This window comes from Schistocerca gregaria, chromosome 3 (assembly GCF_023897955.1).
Source record: "Schistocerca gregaria isolate iqSchGreg1 chromosome 3, iqSchGreg1.2, whole genome shotgun sequence".
Lineage (NCBI taxonomy): Eukaryota > Metazoa > Arthropoda > Insecta > Orthoptera > Acrididae > Schistocerca > Schistocerca gregaria.
Window position 1 is genome coordinate 169,515,496 of NC_064922.1, and position 13,268 is coordinate 169,528,763.

General features: G+C 44.9%; 1 protein-coding gene across 1 annotated transcript in view; it reads left to right on the top strand.

Moving 5' to 3' along the window:
* The window catches only part of LOC126353874 (26S proteasome regulatory subunit 8), a 44,020-nt gene that overhangs the window by 567 nt on the left and 30,185 nt on the right, over positions 1-13,268 (top strand). Inside the window, exon 2 of the mRNA XM_050003061.1 lies at positions 9,488-9,632. Within this exon, the coding sequence (XP_049859018.1) occupies positions 9,488-9,632 (145 nt within the window). The remainder of the gene's footprint in view (positions 1-9,487; positions 9,633-13,268) is intronic.

A 13,268-nucleotide genomic window follows, 5' to 3' on the forward strand; every position in this document is an offset into this window, starting at 1 on the left:
AAGAATACAAAACGCATTTTAATCGAATTCTGATACACAGGCTAATAATTTCTGTTGCTTATTCGGGATGCGTTCTCCACACCTTATAGCCTCCATCACTGCCAGTTGTGGCACAAAACACAAAATGCTCATTCAATTGAAAATGAGCTTCTCGAAGATCTTTTCAAATTCTTTGTGATTTTAATATAAGTAGTGTATGTATGTCACATGGTCTTTCAGCCATCTCTTTCACAATTAATTAAAAATCATACATGGGTGGGACAATTGTCACATTCCTTAGTGCATCTTGTTAGGGTAAGGGTCGCAGCATTTGCAATTATCTGTGACTTGTTGCCTAACAACAAACAAAACTTACTGAAAATTTTCCGACCTACTTTTCGTGTACTACTGTGATATACTCGACAGTGCCATTTCCTACAGTCCACTTAGGAGAAATGTTTTGATACTTTGTTGAACTAATTAGATGGGTTTGTATTCCCAGGCAGTGATTATGGAAGATAGGCTACATATTTGTGGGCTTATAGCCTTCTTATTTCCTGATGAAAATGCTTAAGTGCTGTCATTGTATGTTTGTCAGATGGCGTTGTATAATTTGGTGAGATGATTTTGTGTAAACGCCTATACAAGTGCTGTAGGTGTAAGGAGTTATAGAACTTGGAGATATAATGTCTGAGGGGGGGGGGGGGGGCACAGGTTTGCATTAATGAGGTTTCTAGGGACATCTCCACAGCTTTACAGATTTATTTTTATAGCAACATATTGTGAATGCTGAATCAACTACACACTGTCAGACAGTGTTGTGTGTGTGTGTGTGTGTGTGTGTGTGTGTGTGTGTGTGTGTGTGTGTGTGTGTGTGTGTGTGTGTGTGTGTCAGTGTTCTGCAGTTGGTGGTAATGTCCTTGCTAGAGACTCCTGTATAAGGTCCATATTTTTCAATGGTTATTGTTATTTGTTCCTGCTACAGCCTTGTAACTGCAACAAATAAGGTTTACATATATTTTACTTTCTTCAGTTTTGGTAATTGGGTTTAACAGACATTGCTAAATAATCAGTTTGTATGATGAGAAGTCGACAAAAATGAGATCATTGTTCTTCGTTTGAAATACTTAATGGGAGCTGCAACGCCCTATCCCGACAACTTTTACAGGACATTAAACTATATGTTCTGAGTCTGCTGAACTGCAAAAATTGCATTTCACCCACTGCTTTCAGAAATAAAATTGTTTAATTACGCGGTTAAAATTTTGTGTACTTTTTTTGTACGTTATTCCAAATAATTTTAATTATCAATAACATTATGTTCTTCTTTTAGTTCAGTAGACTCGGGCTATCTATGTTATTACTCCCTAAAAATTTGAATACTCTACTCAAAGTGGTTTCTGAGGTCTAGGGAAAAACGCACAGAAAATGTTAATTTTCGGGAACGACTTCTAAAGTTTCAAAAGACCGTAACACACTCAATATATGCTTAAATTTTTATTTTTAGTCATTCAGAAGCACCGTGCACCATACTGTGTATCGTCCTCTTCATCTTTTTTCCGAGTTTTTTCTTCTTTACTTCTTTCTGGACTCCTTAGTGGCCAACTATGTTGCATACCCTGCATTATCAATGCTAACCTTGTCCATCTGTTCAAGTTCTCTGATGCAGTTTGCTCCAGGATTAATTCCCAGATGCTGTAGCACTTTCACCCTACCAATGTTGCCATCATTAAAAGCAATAACAGCATCACTGACTGACCACTTTAGTGTCTTCACTCCAACAAAAATATTTTTTGGTAAGTGAGTCCATATAAGATTATTGAACAACTCTTTGGTATTTTGAGTCTGACCATGCAGACACTTCTTCAGTAATTCAGGATTTGCCAGGTCTCTGTAAATAGGTTTTATGATACCTATGATTGCTGTTGGGATGGAATATTTGTGGCTGTATGAACTGTTTGTGTACTGGGCATTGCGGTAATTGCACTATGAATCGGGTCCAGGAGGGCAAAGGTGGTGTACTGATTTTTCATCAGTTGACAGTCTGTGGAACAAGGTGGCTTTTACTGCCTGCTTCATTTCAACAAATCCTCAGTAAGTTACTATTTCTAATGACCTTCCCATAATACTCCTGTAGTTCATCAATCAGTTTGTTTGTGAGCCTGCCTCTTATGGTTTTGCCATCAGAAAGTTTCTGGTCTCTCAAACTTTGTTTCAACTTCCTCAGCGTGGTGCCCATCCTCTTCTGGACATGACCAATACAAACACGCAATTTAACGTTTATAACACAGCAATCCGCGGTCTTCTATGTAAAAAAGAACTGATTTTATTAGATCTTGAAGTAATGCGCCTAAAAAATTTAATATTTTCAACTGGTGTAGATAAGATTTAACAAAATAAAATATTTCCCATGTTAGTTTATATATGTAGGCATTTTATGAAGGCTAATTACAAATTGACTTGTTTGACATACCTGAGTGACTTGAAGGTGAATCCTACCATTTTATTCAGATTCTGAAGTGAAGAGAGCTGCTCATAGATAACAAGGCACTGCTAAAAATCAGATTTTCAAAATGTGTGCAGTCTAGCTTCATATCAGTGCTAGGTGGTCTGTTTTGTGGAATACTGTTCTGCAAACACTGGAACAATAGAACTTTTATCGAGAAATTTAGTTTTACACTGATCACTAGATTAATATTGAAAGGATACGTGGGACCAGTGTGGATAATGTATGAAGGCTGCATATGCTACAATTATAGCCTATAAAAACTGTGGTAAGAATGAGAGAACCTCTCTCTTCACATAGTTTGTGTTAAGAGTCAGCAGTGCATGCTGTAAAATCAAATCAAACAAGTTGCAGACCAACTACAAGCCAGAGGTGATCAGTGAGTCACATGTCAACCAAATGTGAATGTTAGGAAACTTGATTGAACAAGTTTTTCTTTGAAGAGATGTTTTACATTTTTTTACCGCATATAGTTGGGCATTCTCCTGCTAGACTAGAACGTGCGGAGGTAAGCCTTCCTGGTACAGCGATTGATTCTGAGATTATATTTGATACGTACAAGTCCATCTTTCAGCACAAGACAGTGGATCAGCAGTGCAGGCGTGTCGACACCACAGTGCTTCAGTGTTTATGAAGCTTTATTGTCAGTTATAACATTATGCACAAGATGAAAATTATCCCAAGCTGTGATTGCATTGTGTATTCCAGTCACAGTGTGCAACACTTTACTGCCCACTGGTCTCACATCAGACATTGTATCATACCCTTAAGAGCTCAAATTTTGCAGCATGTGGCAGCCACATTTCCCATAGTTCAATCATTTTTCCCGTTCAAACTCTCAATATTCTGTTATTACATCTTTTGACATCAGTGAAACATAACTGGCACTGCCTTCATGTGTGTTTCACGATTGAAGTTTGACATATCATTGCCCTTTTCTTTCAAACACCATTGCCCTTTTCTTTCAAACACTGACCCCCAGGGGCTCAGCATTCACTTGCTGAGTACGGGCTTGGCGACCCCGGGGTCCTGAGCTGGGGACTGGTCTGCGCCGCCAGTGACCTGTCACCGTAACCCCCGAACATGCTTCAGCGACTACCGTACGGCGCGGCGGTGAAATGTTGTGTGCTGCGGGGAATGGTAATCTTGGCTTGACCGCCTGGATTGCGAGGAAGGCCAACCTCTATAAAAACCCCTCAATCTTTCGGTGTGCTCCGCGCCTAGAAGATGCATGGCTGTTGGGGTGGAACAGTCGCAAGCGGGCAACCTGTGGGGCACCTGCCGCACCCCAGTTGTATGAGGCTTACTCAGGCACGTGGGGCTCTGTCTGAGCGGACTTTTAGTTCCCTAGCTGCTCGTGGGACCGCAATGAACCCTTCGACCTCTACATTTCCCTCTACCAGTGGCTTGGGTGGGCCGCTGGTAGGAAAACACACCCAATCGAAAAAGCGGCTACGCGCTGCGAGTCCTCCAGCGCCTGGTGTTGCTAGAGATTTAACAGAATGTAGTAACGGAGCACATGCTGATAATCAGAATGTGTTTTTGATTATTAAAAGGAAGGAGGGTAGCTTTGAGAGGGTTTCTCCCTTTTACATCCACAAGGGTCTTGAGGGAATTGCAGGAACACTGAAATCTGTAAAGCGACTGCGCAATGGGACTCTGTTAGTTGAAACTTCTAGTTCCCGTCAAGTCGCTGCCCTTCGGAAAGCAAATTGTCTAGGAGAGTACGCTGTCGAGACCGAGCTCCACTCCACTTTGAATTATAGTAAGGGTGTTGTGACGTGTAGGGACTTGGTGGATATCCCCATAGACGTGCTAAAATCTGAGTGGGCTGACGAAGGAATTGTTGACGTGCAGCACATTATGAAACGAGTCAATGGGGACCTCGTCAAATCTGACTCTTTTATTCTCACATTCAGTTGCCCGAGACTCCCGGAGCATGTTAAAGCGGGGTTCTTACGTTTGCCCGTACGGCCATATTTCCCCAACCCAATGCGCTGTTTTAAATGTCGGCGCTTTGGGCATACTACGTTGGGGTGCAATGGAATAGCCACGTGTGGTAAATGTGGTCAGCCTGCCCATGACGGAGCCGATTGTTCATCGCCTGTGAAGTGCGTGAATTGCTCTGGGAGTCACCCTGTCTGGAGCCGGATCTGCCCCATCTATCTCGAAGAGCGGAAGGTACAGGAGATTAAAACATCTAAGCACATCCCCTATGGTGAGGCCAAGAAGATCTTTAAGGCCATGCAACCTCCTGTGTTTTCAACATCTTTCGCTTCCGCTCTCAAAAAACCGGTACAACTGGCCACTGTTGCTACACAAACGGAGGTTGCTAGTGTTAGCACTAAAACCTGCGCTTGCCAGTGCACTTGTGCTGCTGCGGTTGTTTTGCAATCTGCGGCTCTCCCCGCTACATCGGACAAGGCCGTGGTTGCTGACATTGAGGTACTTCCAGCCTCCCCCCATATGGCGCCTTCTGCCCAGGCGAGTCAACCTCCAACTGTTGACAAGGCTCTGCATTCCAAGCCCCCCAAGACAAAGCCTCAGAAGATGAAGGTTCTGCCACCTGAGGAGACTAGTCAGCGTCGGTCCGATGACGAGGCCATCGTACTGTCTGACATCTCCCGTAGGTCGTCATCGGAGCTTATGGACATTGATGTCGACCGGGGGCGATCTTCTCGCCGCAGGAATAAATCTCCGGCCAGTACGGTCTCTCCTCCAAAGCACAGAGGCAGGGTGAAAGTTCAGCCACCCTGATCACTGGCTCCCATATTACAGTGGAACCTGAATGGGTTCAGGACGCATGTGGCCGAATTACAATTCCTTATACGAGAGTTCCCCTTGTGCTTATGTCTCCAAGAGACACATTTTCGGGCCACTGATTCTCCTTCTTTACGGGGCTATACCGTATATCGAAAAGATGATCTGACGGGGCAAAGGGCAAAGGGTGGTGTTGCGGTTTTTGTCCGTGACGTGCACCCCTCATCTGAGCTCCCTCTCGTCACCGACTTGCAAGCAGTTGCAGTTGACATTCTTATGGGTCGGAGGCTCACAGTCTGTTCTGTTTATTTACCACCTCCGGATGCGATAGACTCTGAGGCTCTCACGGACCTTATTAGCCAAATCCCTCGCCCATTTCTTCTTCTGGGGGACTTCAACGCTCATAATGTCTTATGGGGTTCTCCGACTACTTGCCCCAGGGGTCGCATTCTGGAAAGCGTCATGATGTCTGAAGAACTGTGCCTCCTCAACTCTGGTGCTCCCACTCATTTCTGTACTGCTTCCGGATCGTCATCGGCTATTGACCTTTCCTTTTGCTCTCCAGCACTCGCGGATTCTGCTCTGTGGGAGGCTGCAGCTGACCTCCATTCTAGTGACCACTTCCCCCTCTGGATTCGCCTCCTGGATGAGGCTGTGGCATTACCAGTGCCGTCCCGGTGGCACCTTTGCAGAGCTGACTGGACACTTTTCAGCCAACTGGCTGTTTTGGAACACCGTGCCAGCGTCCACGAATGGGTAGACCATGTTGCAGCCGTGATCTCTCATGCTGCTGAATTGTCAATCCCGCGGTCATCCGGTCATCCCAAGAGGCGTCCTGTCCCTTGGTGGACCACTGAGTGCCACTCAGCCATGCGCGCCCGCCGTGCAGCACTGCGCCGCTTCAAGTGCCGTCCCTCAGCTGACAATCTTGCGGCCTTTCGGGTGGCAAGGGCCAGAGCGCGGCGAGTGATTAAAGGGAGCAAACGACGGTCATGGCAATCGTTCTTGAATTCCATCTCTCGCTCCACTAGTTCTACGAAAGTATGGGAAGCCATCAGGAGGATTTCCGGGAAACTCGGCCAGCTACCTGTCACGGCATTGTTGCATCAGGGATGTCTCCTCACGCCGCCGAGAGACATTGCCCAGACACTGGCCATGCATTTTGCGGAATCTACCGCCACTATTAACTGTGATCCAGATTTCTGCCGCTACCGCACTGCCGTAGAAAGGGGTCACTTGGACTTCCGGTCTCTAAATTCTGAACCCTATAACTGCCCCTTCACAATGTGGGAACTGGATTCTGCGCTGTCTGTGGCTCATGATACTGCGCCTGGTCATGATCAAATCCGGTACAGCATGCTGCGGCACCTGTTGCTGCCATCCAAGGAAGTTCTCCTGAACTGTTTCAATATGATATGGTTATCTGGCACGTAGCCTGACTCGTGGAGGGAGGCAATTTTGATTCCCCTCCTCAAACCAGGGAAGGACCGAACGCATCACAGTAGTTATCGGAGTATTGCCTTGAGGAGCTGTGTTGGGAAGATGTTGGAACGCATGGTCAACCGCCGCCTGGTTTGGCTGCTCGAGACCAGGCAGCTCCTTAGCCCCTCTCAGTGTGGCTTTCGGAGATGTCGTTCCACTATAGACAACTTGACCCTGCTTGAGGCCTCCATCCAGCAGGCCTTTCTACGTAACCAGCATTGTCTAGGGGTCTTCTTTGACATCAATAAGGCGTATGACACTTCTTGGCGCCGCCTTATCCTCAATCAACTCCATGAGTGGGGCTTTCGTGGCCGTCTCCCCATCTTCATTCGGTCCTTTCTTTCTCACCGCCTCTTTCGGTATCGGGTTGGTAATGTGCTATCGGATTTGTACGTGCAGGAGAATGGTGTTCCTCAGGGCAGCGTTTTAAGTGTCACCCTCTTTGCCGTTGCTATTAACAGTATCACGTCCACTATCCGGAGTCCTGCCCAATGCTCCTTGTTTGTGGACGATTTTGCTGTTTTCTGTTCTTCCTCCAGTCTTGTCAGTGCTAGTCGGCAGTTACAGCTTACGATAAAGCGCTTAGAGGCGTCTTTTTACCTCCCCTGAATTGCGTCTGAGGGACACCGTTCTTCCTTTTAGAGACACTGTGAGGTTCCTGGGCCTCACTTTTGATTCCAAGTTGTCGTGGTTGCCTCACCTTAAAGACCTCAAGGTGCGGGCCCTGAAGGCACTGAATATTTTGAAGTGTCTGAGCCATTGGTCCTGGGGAGCAGATCGGGCGCGTCTGCTGCAGTTTTATAGGGCTTTCGTCCGATCGCGTCTTGACTATGCTTGCACCGTGTATGGGTCAGCAAGGCCTTCGTATCTGAAGATCCTTGACGCAGTACACCATGAGGGTATCAGGCTAGCCACTGGTGCCTTCCGTACCAGTCCCATCCCCAGCCTGTGTGCTGAGGCAGGGGAACCGCCGCTCGCCATCCGGCGGAAACTCCTCATGGTGCGACGGGTGTGTCATTTCCTTGCCTGTCCTACCTCCCCTGCGTACCCTACCGTTGCCCGACCGCCTATGGAACGTCTCTTTTCCAGTCGCCCCAGGGCAACAAAACCATTTGGGATTCGTGCCAAGCATTTGCTCGAGTCCCTTGGTGTGGAGCGTGTGGCCCCCCAACGACAAGGTTTTACTCGCCTGCCTCCCTGGTTGCTCCAGAGGCCCAGCATCCTTTTAGACTTGTCGGAGAACCGGAGGAACTGCACTCCGGCGTTTGTTTTTACCTCCTTATTTTACGATATTTTAAACCAGCATCCGGACCATGTACCTGTATTCACAGATGGCTCTAAACAGGGGGACACTGTTGGTTGTGCTGTTGTTTTCCCTGATCGAGTCGTCAAGTTACGGCTTCCTGCGGCGTTTACCATCCTCGATGCCGAATTGTTTGCAATCTTGCGGGCATTGGAGCAGATGAGATGTGTTACCAGTCTTAAGTTCCTCATCTTTTCTGACTCCCTGAGTGCCCTTCAGACCTTGCAACACTTGTACCCAGCGGATACGGTCGTCCAGAACATCCATGATGCCCTACTCCACCTGCAACGGCAGGGGAAGGAGGTTTCTTTCTGCTGGGTGCCGGGGCACGTGGGTATTAGGGGAAATGAACTGGCGGATGTGGCTGCCAAAGATGCATGTTCCCTCCCTCACGTTGTTGAATGTGCCGTCCCCCTCCATGCTGTAACCTCCCTTTTGCGTTTTCGTGTTATGCATCAATGGGAAGAGGAGTGGTTGGCAGTTTCTGACAATAAGCTGCGTCTGGTAAAGGCCACTACGCGACCATGGCGTACGTCCTACCAGTCATACAGGCGGGATGAGGTTCTCCTCACTCGCCTCCGCATTGGACACAGTCCCTTCACGCATGGTTTTTTACTCCGGCGGGAGGACCCCCCAATCTGCAGTGCTTGTGGCGTCCAGATTACTGTCCGCCACATTTTACTTGACTGTCTTTTATTCTCTGACCAGAGGGCGGTGGTTTCCTTGCCACCGGATTTGCCCTCTATTTTGCAAGACGACGCAGCGACTGTGGTTAAGGTCTTATGTTTTTGTGTCCTGTCCAATCTGTTGCCTCGGATTTTAGGGAGAAGGTTTTAATGTGCTGCTGGGTGACTGGCTCACCCAGGTTTTAGGTAAGAGGTCCGCCAGTCACGATTACCTCCTTGTTTCCCTTCGGTATCTGTTCTCTTTTCCTTGTGTTTCCTTTCCTTTTTTATTGTGTTTCTTCTCCTCTTGTTTTGCCTCTGTATGTGCGCATATGGAACTGCGTCAGGCCTGTGTCTTTTAGCCGTTCTCCTTGTTCGGCATCCGTCTTCGTCCCTTCATCGTTTGTGTTCCTGTTTCTATGCGTTTGGGCGCTGATGACCACACTGTTTAGCGCCCGTAAACCTCAAACACACACACACACACACACACACACACACACACACACACACACACTCAAACACTGCACTATTGCAGTTGTTGTTGACTAATATGATTATGATCTGTTGTCAAAACCTAGACGCTCACCAGTAGGTTCTTATGACATTAGGAATTCTCATCAAACCAATGTTTTACGCTTAGGTAATCACCCAGCCTCCCAACAATCAGGCACTTATGTTTTGTGAAATGAAAATTTTTGTTCCAATAGCACCCAATCCATTTTGGTGCTGTAGATTTATCATCTTTTTTATCCACTGATAATTATGTTTTTTTGTTTTTTTTTTTTTTTTCAGATGGAAGTAGATGACAGACCAAGTAAGGGTGAAGGCTTTCGTCAGTATTACATAACAAAAATAGAGGAATTACAATTAGTAGTCGCAGAAAAAAGTCAGAACTTGAGGCGACTCCAGGCCCAGCGTAATGAGCTTAATGCCAAAGGTAACTTGTATAAAATATGACTTTTTATTTTTTTTTAATTTATTTGGCTTACAGCCTTAAAATGATGTTATTCTGGATGTCTAACGTATGTTAATATCTGAAACTTCGTGGAAGATTAAAACTCTGTGCCGGACCAAGACTCAAACTCGGGACCTTTGCCTTTCGCAGGCAAGTGCTCTACCAATTGAGCTACCCAAGCACGACTCACGACCCGCCCTCATAGCTTTAATTCCTCCAGAGCCTTGTCTCCTACCTTCCAAACCTCACAGAAGCTCTCCTGTGAACCTTGCAGACTTAGCACTCCTGGAAGAAAGGATATTGTGGAGACATGGCTTTGCCACAGCCTGGGGGATGTTTCCAGAATGAAATTTTCACTCTGCAGTGGAGTGTGCACTGATATGAAACTTCCTGGCAGATTAAAACTGTGTGCTGGACAGAGACTCGAACTTGGGACCTTTGCCTTTTGCGGGCATATGCTCTACCAACTGAGCTACCAAAGCACGACTGACATGCTGTCACTGTCACTAGAGCACTTGTCCGCAAAAAGGCAAAGGTCCTGAGTTTGTGTGTCGGTCCGGCACACAGTTTTAATCTGCCAGGAAGTTTCATATCAGCAGAGTGAAAATTTCATTCTACTTCATATCTCCTCCCCACTCCCCATTCTACCACATGTTAAGATTTCTTTCTGGTCCATTAACATATGACGTGTGAGAAGAATTACTACTTAAATGCATTTGTTCACACTGTAATATATTTAATGCTACCTTCACAGTCTCTAAAGGAGTGATATTTACGGGGTATAGTATATACCTAGATTCCAATAGTTCGAGAAATTTTGTAAGTATACTTTAACAGGATAGTTGATCTCTTTTCAAGAGTCTGCCAGCTTAGGTTTTTCATATCAAAAGGGGAATTCAGTAGAGAATATTCTTAAAATTGTAGAGAACGATGCTTAAGTCATTTCATACCGCCAGGAGGCAAAATTCCAATATCTGCATCTACATTTATACACCGCAAGCCACCGTATAGTGCATCTCAGAGGATACCATGTACCACTACAAGTAATTTGCAAATGGAGCAAGGGAAAGACTTTTATATGCCTCCGAATAAGCCCTAATTTCTCTTATTTTTGTGGTCCTTAAGCAAACTGAAATGTATTTTGGCGTTGGTAGAATTGTTCTGCAGTCAGCTTCAAATGCTAGTAACAAAAATGTTCCGGAGGCCAGTGGTGCAATGCAAGACTACAGTGGGTCATTTTAAAGGGTGGAGGGAAGAGGGGATATCAGGAAGAGAAGATTTAATTTCAGGGCTTAACATGAGAAAGTCATAGTCTTGATGGAATGAAGTATTGTGGCATTTGAAGCTAGGATGGTACAGAGTAACAAGGACTTACTTCTAAAGTCTTTTGATAGTGCAAGCTATGTCAGTCGAAGGATAAGAAGAGGATACTGTGTGGAAGACTTATTTGTGAATAAGATCTATGTGGCAAGTCGAAAAGAGGAAGGACTGGTTGAGGTTGTCGAAGTAAGCTTGAGGTTTTTTGGAACTTCTGTGGCACTCTTTCATAGATCAAGCAAATTAATTAGTCCTGTTTGGTATGGGTTTCACAAGAAGTTCCTGTGTCACCCATGAGTGTCTGGGAACTAACTGTGCCACCACTTACAGCCTTTACATGTGACCAGAATTTCTTTATGTTTTGTGAGAATTATTTCCCCAAAATTCTGCTATAATAGTTGAAATGTTTCAGACATTCCCTCTTTGACATGTTTCAGGTAGCATCGATCTATTTTTAGTCCTCTGCTGTACTTTACATGTATTGTGCAGTAGTTGCTAATTTCTTAGAAGTATCTGTACAGAGAATAAATAGTACAATGGTGCTTCTCAATCTTAACTGTTATGTTATATTAAAAACAAAGATTCCAAGACTTACCAAGCGGGAAAGTGCCGGCAGACAGGCACATGAACAACATGCCGGCATTTTCCCGCTTGGTAAGTCTTGGAATCTTTGTTTTTAATATATTTTTCCCATGTGGAAGTTTCTTTCTATTTTATTAACTGTTCTGTTAGGTATGTATCTATCCAGAGCTTAGTTACATATGAGGGTCGTCCACAAAGTAAGTTCCATTCCTATTTCTATCCGCGGCAGCACTTCAGTCGTAGTTCCGAGTATGCGCAGCAGTTACTCTGACTTAAGGAGAAGACGTGCTCCATTTTTAGATCGCTGCTGCCAACATGTGCTTTGTAGTGCTTCTGTATAATGTCAGCCATAATTGAAAATGCTGCTGCATGTGAAGTCAGATCTGTCATTCATTCTCTAAATGCAAAGAAAGTTAAATCAAAGGAAATTCATCAACAAATCTGCGAGGTTTACAGACAAAATGCTATGAGTGATTCAATGGTTGGAAGATGGGTCAGATTGTTCAGTGAAGGACATGATCAAGTGCACAATGAAGAACGAAGTGGACACCTGTCTGTGTGGTTACTGATGAACTGGTTCACACAATTGAAGGGAAGACTAAGCACAACTGTAAGTTTACACTTAGTGCTCTTGTTATGGAAGTTCTGCAAATCTCACGATAACTAATTCATGAAATTGTTACTGAAAAACTAAAATTTTGAAAACTTGGCTTATGTTGGGTACTCAGAATTCGTACTGAACAACACAATAAACAACGGATGGGCAGTGCACTTCAGTTTTTGACACACTACAATGAAGAAGGCAATGGTTTTCTTTCTCAGATGGTCATGGGGGATAAAATTTGGGGATCATACAACACCCTTGAAACAAAACGGCAGTCAATGGAATGGAGGCAATCTTCATCCCCAATGAAGGTTAAGCCTCAGCAAATCTTGACACCTCAAAAAGTCATGTGCACCATTTTATTGGGACAGAAAAGACATTTTGCTGCTTGATTTCGTACCAGAAGGCCAAACAATCAGTGTACATGGTTACTGCAAGACCATTAAGAAATTGTGCTGTGCAATACAGAAAAAGCGCCGAGGATTACTGTCAAAAGGTGATGGTTTTTCCATGATAATGCCCGGCCTCGCACGGCAAATGTGGCCAAGCAACTCTTACGGAAATTTCACTGGGACGCGTTTGATCATGCTCCATACAGCCCGGACCTCGCTCCTAGTGATTTTCCTATCTTCTTTCATCTCAAATCTGTCCTTGTTGGTCAACATTTCAACGATAATGATGAGCTGAAAGAACATGTTATCGCATGGGCAAATACACAGGTGGCAACCTTCTGTGAAGAAGGCATACAAAAACTTGTGCCACATTATGACAAGTGCCTACAAAATTTCGGAGGATGTGTAGAAAAATAGTTTAACAGTTGTAGGTTTTTGTACAATAAATATTTTTTTCTGTATCTGTACACATTTGTTTTATATAATGAAATGGAATTTACTTTGTGGACATACCTCATATAATGCAAAATCCTGGATGAAATAACAATATAAATATTAGGATAGATTGCTACCCACCACATAAAGGGGGCATTGAACAGCAGACAGGCACATGTAATAGCACACGGGTAGATTTTAACTGTTGGACAAAGTCCTACATCAGACAGAGAATCAACACATACTCATTTGTACATGCACAACTTGCACACACATGGCACTGCCATG